This window comes from Mesoplodon densirostris, chromosome 12, assembly GCF_025265405.1.
Source record: "Mesoplodon densirostris isolate mMesDen1 chromosome 12, mMesDen1 primary haplotype, whole genome shotgun sequence".
In the NCBI taxonomy this organism is placed as follows: Eukaryota; Metazoa; Chordata; class Mammalia; order Artiodactyla; family Ziphiidae; genus Mesoplodon; species Mesoplodon densirostris.
Window position 1 is genome coordinate 3,226,913 of NC_082672.1, and position 20,278 is coordinate 3,247,190.

The 20,278-nt window shown below is 48.1% G+C and overlaps 1 protein-coding gene across 1 annotated transcript in view; it reads left to right on the top strand.

The window, feature by feature from the left end:
• Positions 1–20,278, top strand: part of RPS6KA2 (ribosomal protein S6 kinase A2) — a 162,383-nt gene that overhangs the window by 70,921 nt on the left and 71,184 nt on the right. The window contains exons 2-3 of the mRNA XM_060115437.1: positions 2,887–3,003; positions 8,758–8,839. Of these exons, the coding sequence (XP_059971420.1) occupies positions 2,887–3,003; positions 8,758–8,839 (199 nt within the window). The remainder of the gene's footprint in view (positions 1–2,886; positions 3,004–8,757; positions 8,840–20,278) is intronic.

Consider the following 20,278-nt stretch of genomic DNA (forward strand, 5'->3'; position numbering starts at 1 on the left):
CCAAGTGAGGGAAGTGTTTCGAGGAAGATGGGGTGATGGATGGTGCCCAGTGCGGCGGACTCTGAGGTCTGACCCCTGGGTTGAGCACCGTGGAGGGTTGTTTTTTTTTTGTTTGTTTGTTTTTTGTTTTTTGTGGTACACGGGCCTCTCACTGTTGTGGCCTCTCCCTTTGCGGAGCACAGGCTCCGGACATGCAGGCTCAGCGGCCATGGCTCACGGGCCCAGCCGCTCTGCGGCATGTGGGATCTTCCCGGCCCGGGGCACGAACCCGTGTCCCCTGCCTCGGCAGGCGGACTCTCAACCACTGCGCCACCAGGGAAGGCCCCGTGGAGGGTTTTGATGACTTGATGAGGTGAAGAGAGTGGGTGGCAGTGGGTGTGAGAGAGGAGAGCAGGGAAGTGGGGCAGCAAGTGTGGAAATCCCTTCGGAGAGCTGGCGTGCGGCGGTGGGACCACACAGTCTGTGTTTCCTGAGCAGGATGCGGACAGGACAGCCTGTGTGTGTGCCGCAGGGAACCGCCCTGCAGGACGGGGAGTGGGGCTCGAGGTGAAGTCCCGTCCTTCGCAGAGATTCCAGGCTCCGTAGTCCCGCCCGGGGCCTGAAATCTGCATTTTTAACGAGTTCCCTGGTGGTTCTGATGCAGGGGTACCACGGCCACAGCCTCTGGAACAAGATGTCATTCCCGGGCGAGGACGTCCTGTTTTGGGGTCTAGAAGAGGGAGCCGGGGTGCCCTGATGGGAGATGCCTCCGGCCGTTTCCATCACTGTCCCTGTGTCTCTAATACCTGCACAGGAATTTCCTCCATCTGTCAGAATTTCAACAGGGAGTCTAAAATTCACTGTCATAAATTATTTTGTCCTATGTTGATGTCATTTCAGCAGTTCATTTCTCTAGTTTTTCTCTCTTGCATTAGAACATTTTTGAAATCCTTGCTTACAGAGCAAGTGCCTGACCACGACACCAGGTTCTCCCCACAGATTTCTCAGTTTATTAAAAAAAATACTCTTTCATAGGAGTTATGCTACAAACCAAATTTTTAGTGCTATATGTAGAGGGAACAGACTTTATTTTCTTAAGGGAATGGCATTAAAATCCACATCGAATTCTAGAAAAAATGACCTGCCTCATAAAAGGGAAAAGGCATTTGTTTCAAAATGAAGCATAGACACTATTTTATGTCTGGTTGCCCTTTAAGGCAATAGTCACAAAATGATTCAGAAAATATCACTGTCCACTCTGGAAACAGAAGCAGACAGGCCCAGGCATGTTCCCCGTGCTCCCATCTGGGTGTTTCCTGTGCACACAGCCATCAGCATTGGATTCCAGACCTTTTCTCTTTTTTTTCTTTCTTTTTTTTTTTTTTTTTAAATTCTTGGGAAAGAGGAAAACAAAATATCTCAAGCAAGTTCAAGCCAAAATGTCACTATGAACGCAGAACTCTGAAATCTAAAATGTGAAACTCTTGGTTCCTTTTTCTGTGGGTAGTTGAGAGTCTTTGCTGCTCAAGACCTTACTGATTTTAAATGAGACATCAGCTGCCTTGCAGCCTTATCTGGGAGCAGCCTGAGGTTTTAACACCTTTCCCGAGGAGGAGGTTAGGTATGTGCTTTGAGTGCGTTTGCTGTAAATACTTGGACAGCAAGAATCTACACAAAGTGAAAGGTTAGGAGAGATCTGCTTCTAAGCCTTTGAGTCGAAACGTTCGGGCAGTGATGACTCGGGAAGGTGAATACTGACGTGTTGGTGGGATGCGCTGGGCTGGGGAGACCTGGTGGCCTGGGTGCTGGACTGCTTGTTCACAGCAGGGGTGAAGCGGGGCCCTGGGCGGGGATCCTGGGGTCCGGGGCACGGACCCCTCCGGGGATGCTGCACTGCAGGATCTGGGTCACCTGCCTGCCAAGGGGGTCACAGCAGGTTGAGTGACCTCATGCACCTCCCCACAGAAAAACACCTACTTTACAGTTTTTCCATGTCAAATAGCTGGTGGTGGGTAGGTGGCAATGACCCCTTACAGGTGAAGTAATATGTCTCTGGGGACAGGTAGTTCTCTGATGAGAATTTGTAGTGATTTCTGCCAGTGTTTTAATTTAAATATCAAGGGCCTTTTTTTTCCTACTGGGAAGGCTTCTGGACTGGCAGAAAATCCTATCTGACTGCTTCTTCTGAAATACAAGCTTTGGGATGGCAATGAATCATTCTTCGCATTAGCTCTGGCAAAAATATAAGGGAGAGTAGAATGATAAGAAGGAGGAGAAAAAAAATCTGCGTTTCACAGACGACTTCTGCCTGTGGATCCTATTGGTGACCTTTTTTTTTTTTTGGTTTTTTTTTTTTTTTTTGCGGTACGCGGGCCTCTCACCGTTGTGGCCTCTCCCGTTGCGGCTCCAGACGCGCAGCCTCAGCGGCCATGACTTGCGGGCCCAGCCGCTCCACGGCATATGGGATCCTCCCGGACCGGGGCACGAACCCATGTCCCCTGCATCGGCAGGCGGACTCTCAACCACTGCGCCACCAGGGAAGCCCCTGATAACCTTTTTGACCACAGCAGTGTAGACGTTAAGACAGATTCTCAGAGGTTCGTTTTGTTCCATGGTTCCCACATTCCTCCCTGTCCAAAATTTTGCCCAAACTGTTAAGAAGCAGAATGGATTTCACTGAGATATTGGTAAGACCACATGACACAACTCCATGGGGTAAAGAAACAGTTAAAGGCTCACAAACGGAATCATTGGTATAAATAAGCAAGTTGATTTTGTAAAGCTCTGTGGTGTCACAGCTTTAAACTCCTATCCTGAAGATCCATAACGTACCCGACTTGTTGTAACTTCAGAGGACGAATCCAGAGGAACCCCTTGATTTGTATTTTTGTCATTTTTCTCTTGCAGGAAGAAGGCATCGTGAAGGAGATTGACATCAGTCATCATGTGAAAGCAGGCTTTGAAAAGGCCGACCCTTCCCAGTTTGAACTGTTAAAAGTTTTGGGACAAGGGTCCTATGGAAAGGTAAGTTAGGTCCATGGTTCCCTCCAAGTGGGTCTCATTCCCCTGGGGCTTGTCCCGCACGTCAGGGTGAAGCACTTGAATGTCTGGTGAAGGAGACGGCAGAGGTACCTCCTGAGCCCAAGGGAGAGGTGGCCCCAAGCTGGGGGAATGAAAAGTACGTGCAGCACCCACATGGTGGGTCCCGTGGTGGCTGGAGCTGGGGCCTCAGTTTGCCTGAAGCCCGTGACCGTGGAGCTGAGCTTAGGGACACCACACACCTTCCGTCTCCTGTAGCTTCCGTGGGCCTTTAGTGTATCACCGTGCTGGCTAGGTCACTTGAGCCATGCATCTTTGGAAGTGCATACCCCACAAGTATTTCTCAAAAAGAAAGAAAAAGTAGGAGAACAAGGAAGAAAGGAACAGAGAAGGCAGTGCCCTTTGGGACCGGTTCATGTGACCGTCACCAAGGAGTCAAGGAGGCTGGGATTGCAGGCTGGCTCCCCTCACCCTACGTGTAAACTGTGCAGATATTTTGCCTGTCCAAGCCTCAGTTTCCCCATCTATGAAAGGGACATAATGTGAACTACTTTCTATAATTATTCTATGGATTAAATAAGACATGACTCCTAGACGTCTAGCAATCGTCTACGATGAATCTGTGCACTAGGATTTTTCGTTTCCTTTCTTTTTCACCTTCAAATTAAAATGAAAACTGATTTCTCTCAGGAAATGAGAAATAGTTGTCTCTTTATATAGGGCCACATCCATATACAGCACGATGTCAATACATCTTTCACAAGGATAAGTGAATTATTGCAGGGCAGTGCTAATATCTCTACGTCCTTGGTGTAACTGTTAGAAAGTATACAGACTTAGGATTTCTAGAACACGAGGGCCTGAGGTAGACAATGAAGCCAGCCTTTCCTAGAGTTTAAGCAGAACAGAGTCCTGGCTTTTTAAAGTAACTATTTTTGTATGGTATGTGGACATTCACCAAATTTCCCCATTCTTCATAGGACTTTGTGCCAAGATGAAATCTGGCACATGTCAATTTCACGTAGGATTAATAGTTTGTTAGTGATGTTCTAGATAATCTCTTACAGACCACGAAAATTGATTGTGAAATCTCTCTTTCGGCCTCTTAAAAGGTAGAATGTCTTTTTATTTTATTTTTTCTTTTCCACACAATGTGGTATAGAACATGTGTTTATACTAATGTATCTACAGACATGTTCATTTGAATCATATGAAATTATCAGTGTTCAAAATGTTGTGGCCTCCAAAAATGGCTACTTCATATGGTTTATAAGGCATTTATGAAAGTAGGGAAATGAAGGTTTCAGGCTCTCAGGGTAAAAAGCTGTTACTAAAACATAGAGGCAGGCCTATTTATGTGGTAATGGACTATCTTCCCATTAATTAGAAATGTTGGAAAAAGATGAAGCGGTGTAAGTCTTTCTCTAAGAACCATGACGTGGAAATAGGGACAAGCAAGGTGCCCCTTGCTCCCTTTCAGAGACGCTGCCCATGAGTTGTTTCTTGAGGACACGCGGGACCAGTGCAGCTGAATCACCTCTGCCCCCAGTGATGGAGATCGGGACCCACCTCGCAGGCGAGGCCCAGGGTTGCTGGCTGGGTGCTGGCTGATGCCCTGGCCTATTGCAGGACCCTGATTTCACTGAGCGCCGTCCCCCCAGGGTGTCTGGAAGCAGCAGAGATGGAAAATGCCTTCTGAGCTCAAGGAAAATGGATCTGAGCCTGTCCGTTCAAAACTCAACTGAACAAAAGCTACGTTGACGATGCCCTGCTCAGAGATCTGGGTGTTAAAAATGAAAGGAGAAAAGACTTTTTCCAACTCCTTGCAAATTTTGAATTTCAATTTTAATTAAAAAAAAAAAATCTTTGGGAAACAAGTGAAATCCTGGTGTTGGGTGGAATCCCCTTGGAATGACAAGCTTCGTAACACTCCACACTTTTCCTTCCCAGCCATCATTGTATGAGGCATAAGAAAGTAAAGTTTAAAAGATTAATATCTTCTGATATTAATAAATAAAGAGATTAATTAAGAGATTAAAAGTAAACTAAGTAAGTGAAGGGAAATAAAAGGAAGAGGCAGTGGCTACGCCTACAGATGTTCAACCTCCATTAACTACTGACTCACGAGCTCAACCGCTGCCTGTGTGTTGGGCCTGGTCACCGGATCAGGACCGTCGCGGACACTGGAGGTGAGGCTCAGGATTCCCGGTGGACGAGGCTGACGCAACAGGGCTCTGGAAAGCTCCACCCAGAGGTCCCCTGGGAACGGTGGGCACTAGAGAACTACAATCACAAATCTTATGTGTCCACACAGCAGTATTTGTTATGAATGTTTTATAAAAGCCAAACTAACGACGAGAGGGAGAAATCCATATGTCCTACCACCCATGTTATTTTATTCTTCATCCCTAAATGGAAATCACATGTCCTTATGCAGGAGTATCTTCATTTTGCTCTCGGTAAGAGAGAAGAATGGCACAACTACGTGTTTCCATCCTGCAGGAAGCTCCTGTTAAACGGACGTCTCTTGCAGAGACCCCAAAGAGTGGGGAGCTGGCGTGAACCTGGGCTCCGGGGTCACGTTCACCCCCCACCAGGTCCCTGTGTTCTTTCTCTCACCCCTTCAGTGACTGCAGCTGTTGGAGACGCGGAAATGGATAAAATGCCACCAAGACCTCCTCGCTCATGCCTGCTGCTGACCCCACACTGCTCCTGGGAATCGCCCAAGTGACCTTATCCTCCGCCCTCACTCGTCAGTCCCCTTTCCTCAGCCCCCGCTCTCCCCTTGTGCAGCTGGCAGGTCGTTCCTGGAAGGGAGCAGCGCTCAACCCCAAGGGGCGGCCCCGGCTTAGGGTTAGGGTCTCTCACAGGGATGTTTGAGGCTGGCAGCCTCAAGATTGTCCCCAGACGGGACCACACAAAGGGCAGCATGCGCTGCCATCCCCACGCTCTGCCCTGCAGAGCCCAGGGAGCCAAGTAGCCCGTTTACTGAAGGAATTTGCTGGGAATCATGGGGACAGTTTCTGGACATAAGTAATTTGGTCAAACCATGATTATTTCAGTGATGGCCGGAGAGCAGGGGGTCGTAGTGCTTGGGACCAGAGGAAGACAGCCTGTCCTTAACGGCCAAGCAGGCAGTGGGAAAGCAGCGAAACACTTTGAGGAATGGGGCAGAGGGTGTCTGAGTGTTAAAATGTATGGTGCTGCCCAGATGTTCCCCGAAACCTTCAAGGAAGGTGGAAACAAAGCTTTTGCCCCCTCCCTGGCTCATCACCTGCCCCTTGGTCTCCCCAGGTAGATAAGGACCGGCTTGGAATCCCATGTTCTGAGGTGGGACCAAACCCCAGTGAGAAGCGTCCTCGCTCCCCCGTGACTAAGCAGTGGGGTTGGTAAGAGCAGGTCTGTAAATATCTCCCTCTGGGGGGAAGGTTGGTGCCCTGGCGTCCTCTGGAAACGCACGGCTTCCATCCACTTGGGTCGTGCGCTGGGAGGACACTGCAGACCAGTTGCCAGGCTCGTGTGTTGAGGGGACGCTGCAGACCAGTTGCCAGGCTCGAGTGTTGAGGGGACGCTGCAGACCAGTTGCCAGGCTCGTGTGTTGAGGGGACGCTGCAGACCAGTTGCCAGGCTCGAGTGTTGAGGGGACGCTGCAGACCAGTTGCCAGGCTCGTGTGTTGAGGGGACGCTGCAGACCAGTTGCCAGGCTCGAGTGTTGAGGGAACACTGCAGACCAGTTGCCAGGTTCCGGTTCTGAGACAGGGTTGAAAATCTTGCTCAGAGAATGAGGTAGTGATTTGGCTGATCGCGGTGATACGTGGAGACTAGGGCAGCTTCAGGTGGCACGGCATCTGTCTCCACGTGTGCTCTCGGAAGCGCTTTGCAGAGTCTCAGCTGAGCTTCTGAAGAAGCAGCTCTAAAAATAAAACGCGGGAGTGCATGAACAGTCCCCTGGGTTAAGTGTTAGAGATTCGGCAGCTGTCTTTGTTGAAATTGTCCAGTCGTTTGGGAACTTATCTCACTACATTAGAATGTGTTCCTGAATCACGTAAGGATGAAGAGGCAAGAGGTACGGGATGCCTCGGACCGGAGGGCTCTCCCGGGGCAGACAGAGACAACCTCTTCACTCGTATTAAATCCACTTTTAAGTCGATTGTTACCGTACTTTGGTGTTTCTCTCGAAATGCGTTTGTCTCCTTTTGGATGCTCTGCTTGCTGTAGGGCTGTTCCTGCTGCGTTTCTTGCAGGACCTGGCGTGTGGCAGGAGCCTGACAAATATTGGTAGTGTGGAGATTTTTCCCCTGTTCTTTTGAAAATAAAAATAGAACTCCTTTGTAAAACAGATGAATATAAGTAGCCATTATTATCCATCATCTCATTTTTACTAATAAAACCTGAGTTGCAATAAAAGAAAAAAGGTTCATGTGAAGCGATCCATGCAAGATTTGCATCCTTGAAACTAAACCATCATGTGGTCAGATGCCATGTGAACATGGCCTTCCGTGTGGACTTGAGTGGACAGTCTTCCCTACTTCTGAACCCACGCATGTACCTCATATACATATTCACGTGTGAGCTCCTACGGACCCCCTTATATTGTAGGGAAGAGGCGGAGAAAGGAATGAAAAGGGGGACAGAAAAGACGACTCTGGATATTCCAGAGGCTCGACCTTCCGGACACACATCCTTCATACACCTGTCCTCATTTTTCTCCGTCGTCCCCTCGTTTTGAAAGAGGGGTCTTACTCTTGTCACTAGCGTTCCGATGACGAATGCCTCATCTTGGGGCTAACGAGTCACCTTCACTGCAGTACGGTGGGTAGATCACCCTGTCCCACAGCCCCTGTGGGTTTGAACACGATCCGTGGCGACTGCACGCAGTGAAGCTCCAAGCACACACGCGGGCAGCACCTGTGCCTTCTGGACACACACGTCTGCACCCGCGTCTCTGTCATGACAGCAGATTTTTGCATCTATTGGTAAATACTGTTAGGAAAAGCCAATACTGTTGTTTCATCTGCGTGGAAGGTGTTCTGTTCGTAACGGATACCCCAGGTTGGTTGGTTTGTTTTTTACTAATTTTGTTCAACAACTATGAATGTGACTTTTAAGCTCAGCCTCTCAAACAATTGTCTTTTCCTCCATGATACACGTCAAAATGTATCCCAGCAGATGTTGTGTCCACATAAGATGATGTAAGAGCCATTTAGAAACCAACTCCAACTATAAACTTGAGCTACTCAAAGCTGAAATTTGGGTGAAGAAAGCTCAAAATAAGAGAGCCTAGCTCATCTTGAGAGTCAGAGAGTGTCCTGTGTGGTTCACAGTGACTCTCAGGGTGGCCTTCGCCTTGGGGATTTACAGGGCATATTCACAATAAACCAAATGACCCCCCTGAAAACTTCGGAATAGTGTCTGTTTTTCTAAACAACTGGTCTTTTTTTAAAAGGAGGGTGCTATTCCCTCTGATATAAAATGTTTCATAGAAAGTGAGTGGTGCCGAAAACAAACGCGATTCTTCATATGAACACGTAACACAGCTCCTCACAGGGTGGTAATAAATTAGATGAACTTTTCCTGACATCCCAGATGTTGGAGAAGATTTTACATTTAGGTTTTTCCTACAGTGTATTTATTTTCTTGGAGTTTCCTAAACTCCCTGTGTATCCCCATGTCAAATCAAATAAGGAAAATGAATTTACAGTCATATCAACTGCAGGTGTTCTGTGTTCTCTTTCTCAGGTGTTCCTGGTGAGGAAGGTCAAGGGGTCGGATGCTGGGCAGCTCTACGCAATGAAGGTTCTGAAGAAGGCCACCTTGAAAGGTGAGAGGTCACAGAGGGGGAGACACGTAACTGTGGTTTATCCTCTGCTTGTTATTGGGGGAAATAGACATTCTGTTTAGTGTTGCATGATTTCTGTATGTTGACATGTTACTCTCTGATTGATAATACACATTAAAAGCATGTCCCTGAGTATCTAACATAGCCCTGCAAAATTTCCACAGTCTTCAGAGGGAAAGCCATATTGTGTAAATACCATCCTCCACATATGCTCTGCTGTAACGTGCCATTTGGGGAAAAGAGCATTGAGGAGGAAAGCAAAAGCAGGTTGTTTTGGCTGTATTGGGCAACAAATCAGCCTAAATTCATCCTTCAGGCTGGATTGCTCAGTTTTAAACAAAATGTGATTCACGGCTGTATTATTTCCCTTTCTTCCCCCGGACTGGGTTTTAGAAATTCAGTCCAACACCTGATTCCCTGCTTCTATACTCCTCCCCTCCAGAAAAGTATACGCACATAATGCAGGTCAAGGTAAGCTATTATCTAAAATCTCTATTCTAAGCTCAGGGTCATTTAACCAGCAGTACGTACAGCTGAGCACCAACTACATCTACTCTGATCACCTCCTATTCACTCATTGGTGAGGGAGGGATCCATGTCCTAAATAGTGCTAGAGGCTGGGCACACAACACCTGGCCTGGGCAGGTGAGACGACAGAGTTTATCAGTCACCTACACTTCTCACTGGGGGCGGAGGGCACTGCACAGCATGCTGGGCCACGAGGGGCTGCACAGGAGCAGAGTGAGTTGCAGGGACTGTGAGATGCAGGCTTTGTAGTAACAAGAGGGTGGGGTGGCCCCTGGTTCCAGGGAAGATGTGATGGGCTTATTTGAATAGTTCTGTGGGCTGGCAGGGAACTGAACATGTTAGGTTAAAGACCAGATGGGGTACAGCTGGTCTGGCTTATAGGGAACCAACAGAGTGGGGAGCCTTTCCTGCTAGGCGGGGGGCATATCTGTCAAGGGCAGGGGAACTCGTGGTTAAGCCTTTCGGGCCCATGAAGCTCAGAGGTGTCAAGGCAGCTCTTGAATTTTTAGGTCTTATATCACAATGTCCTCAGCACCTACATGCAGGGGACAGTATAAAAATATGTCATTCTCTGCCTTCAAGTCACTTCCTGTCTAGCTGGTAAATAAGATATATTTTGAACCACACAGAACCAATAATATAGAACACTAAATGCATAGACCAAATATATATAGACCTAAACATTTTAGATACAAAGGAAGAAAGAGTTCTTCCACATGAGGCCATTCAAAAAGGATTTAGAAGGTGAGCGAGACAGTTCTTAAAGGATGGGTAAATACTTCTATAGAAAACAGCAATCAAGTTGACACTGTCAGCACAACCCATGAAAGAAAATACAAAAACTGCCACTTTGGCCAGACTGGAGCCTGCATCAGAATCACCTATGTGTGTTTGGGGAAAGTTGTTAAAAATAGATCCCAAGGCCCCACTTCTGGCCTCCTGGATTGTAATCTCTTGGGGCAGAGCCTAGAATTGGAGTTTTCTAACAAACTGTCCCAGTAATTCTTCTGTACACAAGAGTTTAGGGTTCTATGATATAGTTTTGGTTTTATAGTTTATTGTTGACACTGGAGTTTTTAATTCAACAACATAATTTAAACCGTGCTATTTACAGTGAACATTTTTTTATTGTAGCTATAATAATATTTCTAAAATAGTTTGTCGATTGATCGTGGCCAAATAGTCCAAGATCCTCATAATAATATAATTTTAAAGAATGTTTGTTAAAAGACCTATAGGAAACAAAGCAGGTTTTGGCTTTCTATCCCCAACTTTGAATAAAATGATCTCTTCACTAAACGGTAGTTCCATAGAAATAGAAAATCAAATTAAACATATGTTAGTTCAAGATCATCGGACTGTCTAAAAGAGTGAACAGCTTCTCTGGCACTGCCTCAAAAGTTAAATAGAGTTACCGTATGACCCAACTATTCCAGCCTAGGTGTATAACCAAGAGAAGCGAAAACATACATCTACACAAAAACTTGTGTACATGAATGTTCGTAGCAGCACTAGCTAATTCACAGTAGCCAAAAAGTGGAAAAACCCCAAATATCCATGGACTCATGGATAAAGTTTGGTACATCCACACAGCGGAATATTATTTGGCAATAAAAAAAATGAAACACTGACGCATGTGCCTTAGCCTGGAGGAACCTTGAAAACATTATGCTGGGTGAAAAGAAGCCAGTCACAAAGTTTCCCACATCGTAGGACTCCATTTATGTGAAAATCCAGAAGAGGTAGCTTCCACAGAGACAGGAAGTAGATTAGTGGTTGCCGGGGCCTGGGGCGTTAGGGAGACAGGGTGTGGCTTAATGACTATGGGGTTTCTTTTGGGGTTGATGACAGTGTTTTCTAATTGACTGTGGTGATGGTTGCACAACTCTGAATATTCCAAAAACCATCGAATTGTGCACGTTGGGTGGATTGAGTGGTACATGAATTATATCTCGGTAAAGCTGTTTTTATTTTTATTTTTTGCATTACGCGGGCCTCTCACTGTTGTGGCCTCTCCCGTTGCGGAGCACAGGCTCCAGACGCGCAGGCTCAGCGGCCATGGCTCACGGGCCCAGCCGCTCCGCGGCATGTGGGATCTTCCCGGACTGGGGCACGAACCCGCGTCCCCTGCATTGGCAGGCAGACTCTCAACCACTGCGCCACCAGGGAAGCCCATAAAGCTGTTATTTTTAAAATGAACAGCTGGTACGTAACATGGCCATTTGCTAAAACCCACTCTCTCATCCTCAAAGCATGGAGGTTTACTCTCTCAGACACCGAGCGGGCAGCTCCCTGTGGTTGAAGATGAGGGCAGGTCGAAGCAGAAGCCATGTCAGCTCATCCTCTGACCAGACTGTTGCTGGTGAGATCCGCCGCCCGTCTCACCTTCCATCAGCACGTCTGATAACCTCACCAGCACGTGCTCAGTGCCCTTCAATTGTTCCCTTTCTCCTCAAGTTGTAACTGTTCCTTCTTTCCCATCAAATACCATCTCACCCTCTCCTGCCCCCAAAGGAGGAAGAGGGAGAAGTGGGAGGGAAATTGGAACCGTGGGGGAACTTGTGTGTTCACCCTGATCTGGAGGCGTGAGAGAGAAGCAGCCCGTCCATCAGCCCCAGCCTTGACCTCTTAGCGCGTGTGCAAACGCTCATCTCGGTGATCTCAGCTTCCACGGGAACGCAAGTCTCCACGTGTGTTTATGATCCGATCCAGTGTCCTTGAGAAAGCGCTCCTGATACAAGGTTACATGGATTAGGCAGGATATGAAACTGTGTTACAGAACGATAGAGATGTTGTTAAATGCATGCGTGCCTCCACGTGTATAGGTAGGTGCCTGTGTGTGTACGAATATTGAATATATGTCGTGCTCGTCGGAAATATGCCAAAACGAAAACACTCATAGGATTACTGGGAGCTTTTATTTTCTTCTCTGTGTTCTATATTTCAACTTTTCAACAAACATAGAACATGTTTGACTTTGTATAATATAAAGTTTTTTGTGTAATATTCCAGAACAATGCGCTTGACTATGTAAAATCATTTTTACATTGTGAGAATGAGCCATATAAGCGTAAAACATACAAGCAGGAAGTCACAAAAATTTCCCACTTCCTAGTGCTCCTTTAAAAGCCAGCTCTTGAACCAAACGTTATATCATCTACTATTTTAGCTTTTCAAAATGGTCCATCACTAAAGAATAGATTTTTTCCCCAGAAGTGCAATCAAAACTTATTTCCCTAGGAGAAGATATAGAAGTTTTACAAAGCAGTCCTTTGTGTGAGGTGGTGCTTGGACCCATGATAGGAGGACCAAGTATGTCCAGCACGGAGGCCAGGTCTCTGAGCCACCGAGGGACCTTCTGAGCTTTCTAGGCATTCCTTTCTCCTCCCGTGTGAAAGAAGCCGGTTGTTTAGATTTGTTTTGGCTCCAACACCTCTGCATTCTGTTAGCCTGAGAGATTCGAATATTCGTAAGCCATTCTCCATCCGCAAATCATCACCAGTTTGCAGGCTCATTAGTGAATCAGAAGAACGGGTTAGAAAAGAAATGTGGGTGAGAGCAGCGCCCTCCAGGAGTGCAGACCAGGAACTTCAATAGTGAAATTATTTTGAAAAGGGGAAAACAGAGAGGCGGGCGGAGGACTCATGGCAATGACTGCAAACTTCCGGATGGTTTCTCAGAAACGCGGATGGCTGTCCCGTGTACAGAAGGGAGTGTCGTCGTCATTTGGATTCCAAATAACTTGGCAAACGGATAATAGTCTCTGACAGCTCTGTTTCTCCTTTAAATGGGTTTGGAGGGGTCAGGCGCCTGCCTCCGCCTTTCTTTAAAGAGGTGGCACGCCATTTCTAAGGAAAATGTCAACGGCTGAAGCAGCTGACAGTGTGACGAGCAGGCAGGCGTGAGCCACCCCCAGCCTAACCCGCAGCCCCCCTCGCGAGCAGGGATGGTGCTGCTTTTCCCCCCGTCGCTTAAGGACCCTTTCAAAGTGTTCAATGTCTCTGATTGACAAAGTTTCTGTATTCGTGACTCAACACTGAATTATCGCAGGTGACAGTTCTATGTAAGGAATTCCAAACATAATGAATTCCAAAGGGTGACGCCCCACTTTGTGTTGTAGAGGAATTTGGTTTAAAAGACTGTCAGTGTATTCCCAAGCATGAGACCACAAGTGAAGCAAGCCTGGTCTCCATCCCCCATTTAGTGAGCTGGCAAGTGGGGACTGTCACCCACGTTAATAAGGTGGTTCCCAGCCTTGGCCACAAGCTGGAATGGCCTGCAGGACTTTCACAAAATGCTGAGGTCACTTCAGGTCAACTCCTCGAATCCCTGGTCTGGATGTGGTCTGGGTATGAGGATCCGGGTGTCTCTAGGGTACTGCCAGCAAGAGGACCCCGATGCAGCGGCTGGGAGCACAGACACTGGACCCTGGGACCCCATCCGGCTTAGACTCCACTGGCTGTGTCACCCTGGGGAACCTCTCCTGGCCTCTGTTTCCTCCTACTTAAATGAGATGATGTCAGTAATAGTATCTACCTCACAGCGTTGTTGATGTGAGGATTAAATCCGTCAATGCACGTGAGGTGCTGCTGCTGGCACAAGGTTCACCGTCACCTGTATTCATTTCTGGTCCTTTTCTCCATGAAAACTGGCATTGGAGGTGTGTTAGGACTCTTCTGGTCTAGGTTTGGCTTAGGTCTGATTAAGTGGGGGGCGGGGGGGCGGTGAGGAGGAGGGTTGAGCGTTAATTACCATCTGGTTAGAAAGACTTACGTCTCTGTTCAGCCCCGGTTCCTCCAGCTACGTGAAGAGCCTGTGATGGTGTTAGTTACCAAGGGTGCCTGGCACCTGCTGGGGACCACAAACATCCACCCCAGGAGGGCTCCTCTTGTAGAATTCCGGTGAGGATTGAAACACCTCTCCACAGTGTGGAGAGCTTCTATGTGAAATATGTCTTTGCAATGAAAATTTTCTGGTAGGACTTCATCTATGTTCTCATGCCTAACTAATTTTTCAGCCGTTTTCCTTATAAGTCAACTTTCTAAGCCCAAAGGTAATACATGCTTCTTTCTTTGAAGGAAGGAAGTTGTGTCCTGTTGATTCTAAAGGAAGAAAATATTATTCTGGCAAATCTCTGTTTAGTAAGTAACTAATAGACCGTTACGGTCACTTCATGGGTGTTTCTGGCCAGCTGTGTGTGTGGGTTACTGCCAGAGCCTGGCTGGGAGACAAGATGGAAATGGTTCCGAACGGTGCTTTCTGAGCCTGTCGGATTGTCCTTTGGAGCCCAGTTTCTGTCACTCCTCTATCCTTTCTTTAAGTAGAGCTCTGATTCCATCCCTCGAATGTCAGCAGATACAGGAGGGAATGCGGGAGTGTGCGGGGTGACCAGGACAGAAATTCATGGATTACATTCACGCTGATTACAACATTTTGAAATAGCCCCTGGTCAGAGTTAGCCTGGTTGGTTTCAAACCTCAGAATGTGGTTTCCAGCACCATTTTATTTCCTTTTCTCTTACACCAAGATGCTTTGTTTTAAAAACACTGACTTAGAAACTAAGCTTTAATCGGTGCCTTAGTTTGAACAGCTGTTATTTCCATGCTAATTCATTTATGTCATTTGATTCACATTTGGATGATTACAGATTCCTAGGGGGGAAGGTAAGGCAAGTTCCAAGCACATGTTTTAAGTGCCCTTATTGGTATTGTAGGAAACTGAGTCACAATGCAGTGAAGCCACACACTCAGAATCACATGATTTGGAGGTGGCGGGGTCTCTATCCCGTGTTCCTCCCCTCCCAGGAAGGGGGCACCTGGGACCAGCCGTGCCCCCCACCCCCAGGGCATCATTTCCTCATCAGGAAGCCTCATCCAGCTATCCCTGGGGTATTTACTAAACAGGGGAGCTGTTTTCCCAGTAGATGATCTAAGACAAAAAGTAACATGTAAACATCATCCTTAAGTAATAGGTCTCCTGTTTGTTGTAATACACCCGGCTGTGTGCCTTGGCATCGTTTATATGTTAATTTCTACCAGAATTGCATTTCTTACATTGTAGAGAAAAAGTAGGAAAGAGATTTTTTTTTCACTACTTGCATCTTTAATGCCTGTAAATATGAAAACATAATGGGCTGAAGATTTACCCACAGGATTCTCTGGTAAAGAAGTTAGTTAAGTAACCATGTCAGTCTTGGTTTAAATAATCTAGCATAGAGACAAATCTTGGGGAATTGTACCCGATAGAATCATCAGCGTGGCTAACGTTTTAATTTTCATCATGCGTGGTTTTCTTCCTTTTCTCTCTGAGGTGATGAGCAGTACAAAGTTTTGGTCACCAAACGTTTAGCAACACAGCTTCCCACGGGAGGCCCCTCTTTGCTATGAATTAGACCTTTGAAGGTTAAAAGATATTGTGTGAAGGTGGATTTTTATTCTGCATCCAGGAGACCGCTCGGGATATAACTGCAGACCTGGCAGGTTTTTGTGGACAGAGGCAGGAGGCAGTAAGTGTGGTCACTCAGCTGGGCAGAGCCTGAGTTCTTCACCAGCCTGGTGTCCGGCTCCAGTTAAAAGGCTCAGGCCTCCCCGTGACCGCGGCCGCCTGCAGATGCATGGCTGCATGCAGCACGTGCAGTCCCGCGCCCCGCAGTCCCTGAGGGATGTCGCAGCCCCGTCCACAGCAACCCTGGGCTTTTCTAAGGTGTACCTCCTACCTGGCCATCTCTCATCTTCACCGTGACCGATAGGACTTGTTTTTATCTCACGTTTCATTTTCTTTTCAAATACAGTCTCTATATAGTAGAATATAATGTAACATAATGTAACATGATATGACATGGTATATAATGTAGCGTAAAAGTAATGTGTATTGAGGGAGGTCATTTAAAAACAGGCAAATACAGGCAATGGTGTCCAACTCTAACAAGAGGATTTCGGTCCCAGCCTCGTTGCAGATGGAGCTCTCCTAAGTAAATCCATCCTCCAAAGTAGGTTAATGATTCTTACCAGGGGTTCTTATGCAGCTTGCAGTTGCCATGTACTTCAAGATCAGTTTCATGAGCATTTCCCAACTGGCTCTAGGAGATCGTATGGACCATTTTTCAGAGAGTTGTGGTGACTCACAGAGGGTGGGGATGCAGGAAATCCCAGGAGGCTTCAAGGCTCAAATCCGCTCAGGGCGCCAAGCCGTCGGCTGGCTGGCAAAAGGGACCTGCGTGTATTGTGGTTTGTCACTTGCCAGAGACTTCAAAGGACTACGGATGTTGAGACCTTTTTTTTGTTAGGGCACAAGGGGCATTAGCCAACTTTTTAACTCCAGAAGTCCAGAACAGGCCAAGTGGTTGAGGAAAGAAAATCAACAGGGTAGCATGACCTGCACCTTCAGTTCCACAGGAGCACCTGGGAGCAGGTGCCCCTGAAGTTGTCTGATGGAGAGGGGGGCGTGGAAGTCTTGGGGACGTGGGCCCAATCCGAAAAATGTGTGTGGGGGGGGTCCAGAAAGCAGCTATGGTTTTGTGTTGTGTGTCACGTCCAGCAGGGTAATCCCACAGTGTGCTTCATCCTCTACTTTCCTGGGAAGGAAACTGTGCCTTTCAGGTAGGACGAGTTTACAGGCGCTCCCGCCTTCATGGCAGCCCCAGGGGCAGCCCTGGGCCCAGAAGGCTGAAGGACGCAGGAAGGTCACAGCCAGCGCCTGGAGCTGCAGGTTACCGTACAGAGCAAAGCACATCACTGTAATCCTTCGCATGGCGGGTCAGCCACAAGTACAGGGTTGATGTGAAGTGTAAAAGATTTTAATTTATCACCGATGTCTACGGTTTATTAGTGAATCTCAAAATAGTCTAGGACATTTGGGTTTTTCCATCTATACGGTCAAGCCCCGCTCGATTCCAGACTCACATGTCTCATGCCAGAGAGTAAATATCACAGGGAGTGGCCTGGCTCCAGACCCCGCGCCGGTCCAGAACACCCAGCGGGAGATTACTGGGGACGTTTCGCCTCAGGCTGGCGTGTCTCACCATTTCTGTAACTCGTTGGCACGGTAGCAATGGAAGGATGAAGGAAACATCTCTCTGGGCTTTTTTTTTTTTTTTTAATGCATCTGAGTCTTGGAACTCAAAATCCCTTGGAATCCTTAGCCTCCAGGGGCAGCTTGAACTGCTCAGCATCAGAAATGAAGCACTTGGGCTTCCCTGGTGGCGCAGTGGTTGGGAGTCCGCCTGCCGATGCAGGGGACGCGGGTTCGTGCCCCGATCCTGGAGGATCCCACGTGCCGCGGAGCGGCTGGGCCCGCGAGCCATGGCCGCGGAGCCTGTGTGTCCGGAGCCTGTGCTCCGCAACGGGAGAGGCCACAGCAGTGAGAGGCCCGCGTACAGAAAAAAAAAAAAAAAAAAAAAAAAAAAAAAGAAATGAAGCACTTGCTCTCATGTCGGTTTTCTTTCTTGGTGGAGGGACCACTCTGCAGCTGCCCGTCAGATGGCTGAGGCACCGTTCAGGGCCTTTCCCTCCATCCCTGGTGGCCCGAGTGACTGCCACCACCCAGAGAGGGCGGTGGTGAGGTCTGGTGCCGGTTCAGCCCGGCAAAGCCAGGACTTGCAGACCCGGAGATGCCCAGTCACCTTTGCAGAGCTGGCCTCACACCTGCTGTTTCACATCTGAAGGGCATTGCCTGTGTGACAGCTGTCCTTGCGCATCGTGTTAGCTTGGCCCCGGGCAGTTCCCCCGTTGGCCGTCTGCAGTGATAAAATCCTGCGCCTCCATGTACACAGCCTTTCCCTTTTCCTGCCACCTTGGACCCAATATGCTTGTGTTTCAGCAGTTTATGCCCCGGGGGTCAGCCTTACCAAACATGTTTGTGAAGGCATCTTCCCCAAAGCGATGTGTCTTATCTGTGCTCCATTAGGTTCACTGTTGGGGCTGGAGTCTTGGTTTCTCCTCTGTTACTTTAGACAGAATAAGAGTATTTAGATAGTGTGTGTATTTAGGCTCCTGGCCCTTTTTCTGTTTGTTTCAGATAATCGCTGAATTTTTTGTCTGCCTTTTAATTTTATGACCTTTTGGATGGGAAATCTGTTTGGTAACTCAATCTACCACTCTCTCCTAGGTTATTTCTTCCATTGCTTTTATTTAAAACAAAATAAAATGTCCCACCCAGACATCAGATGAGTATTCATCTTTGTTACCATTTTTACAGCTTGTTTTTTTTTTTTAACACTTACCTCTTTAATCGATCTTGGATTTATTGTTGTGTAAAATGTAGGGAAGAAATATGTATTTATTTTACCCCTATAACCGGACAGCCCCTTGGAAATTTGAATGTAAGCATCTTTTTCTAATTTTGTCACCAGGCTTATTGTGGCCTTTGCTTTCCATGACAAATACTATCTTCAGATACGTAAGTAACACTAAGCAGTGTTCCTCATTCCAAAGAGGTCTGAACCCAAGATAATAACATCAGTCCCATTTAGAGGATTTTTAGATTTTCTTAACCAAAGTCAAAGAGTGAGCTTTGCAAGGAGATGGCAGGACGGGGGTGGGAACACAGTGTCCCGGTCCCCTGCCACCTGCTTCACCAGATCATGTCATGGGGGTGGGAGTGGACCAGGGCTTCTCCCCAGAGGAGGACGTGCCTGGGGGTGGCAGTACATGGGGGTGACAGAAGACTGTCTCCCGCGGGCCCTTCTCAGCCGTCTCCGCTCCCTGAGGCAAAGGACGCAGGAGCCTGAGGCAAAGGACGCAGGAGCCTGTGATGCATCGGATGAGGTTCCCACCATGAAGAGCCCGTGGGTTCGCACAGCAGCTGCTCAGAGAGGCGTCTTGTTGGCCAGGGTTGGGAGGGGCGGCCCCAGGCCTCCTGTCACTGACGCATCCCCCCTTCCTTCCTGTGATCCTGTCCCACCCAAGGTCTCCTTCTCAGCCTGCGCACGTGTTTGGAGAGACGTCTTTCGGATCCCACTGCTTACGTGGGATCCCGTTCTCCCTTCAGGGTCTTTAGCTGGCATCCTCTGCGTCTTTTATTGAATGAATGGGTCTCAGCTTTTGCTTCTGTTGACCCTCCTGAAACCCTTTCTCTGCTGTTCTCCGTGGCAGAGCCACTGGAACCTGTAACTCAGGATAGACAGGAAATGGAGCGACTCCTTGTGCCGTCTGCCTGGGAACTGTCTGCTTCTGCCCCCCTTGTTCATTCTCCTAAGTGGTGGCTGTGCCGGGGTGTCCACAGCAAGAACTACCACGGGATGAGCTTGTGTTGGGGACGTGTCCTGATGGAGCCGCACAGATGCTGCCGTAAAACCTTCTCTCTGGTGTAGCTGCAGTCGTGTTCAGTAACAGACCCTCTTATTTTTACCTCTACCATAAACTACTTTTTTAAAGAATGAATAGATGAAATGTGTTTTAATGAAGAAGCATATCAAAACTTCTTAAAACGACACCAAAAAAAGCCACCCAGAGACACCGACCTCTCCTCGGGTCTTGCTCACCAACGCCATCACACACCCGGTGTCTCGCCTCCCTCCAGGGGTGAAAGCAGTCATGGCTGCGTCCCCAGCGGAGGAGTGCTGCCCTCCCGGGGCCCCTGAAGGTGGCACCCATGGAGACTCCCCCGGGCGCCTGGCCCCCGCTGCCCCGGGCGCACAGCCCTCGGGAGGCTCTCCTGCTTCCCTCTTCACACTGTGGCCCCCAGACTCCCGCTTGCCGGGGCAGCTCTGCGTCCTGTGTGCCGGCGCTCGGCCCTTCCAGCGCCTCGGGGATTCGGGGCCACTGTAGTCATAGGGGTCTGTATCGGACCGGGAACAGCCAAGCATCAGAGCAGAGAGAAAGATCAGGGAAAAGCCCTTGACTTTTATCATGCAGTGAAGCTGACTCCACTTACTAGGCAGTAAAGTGACCCCAG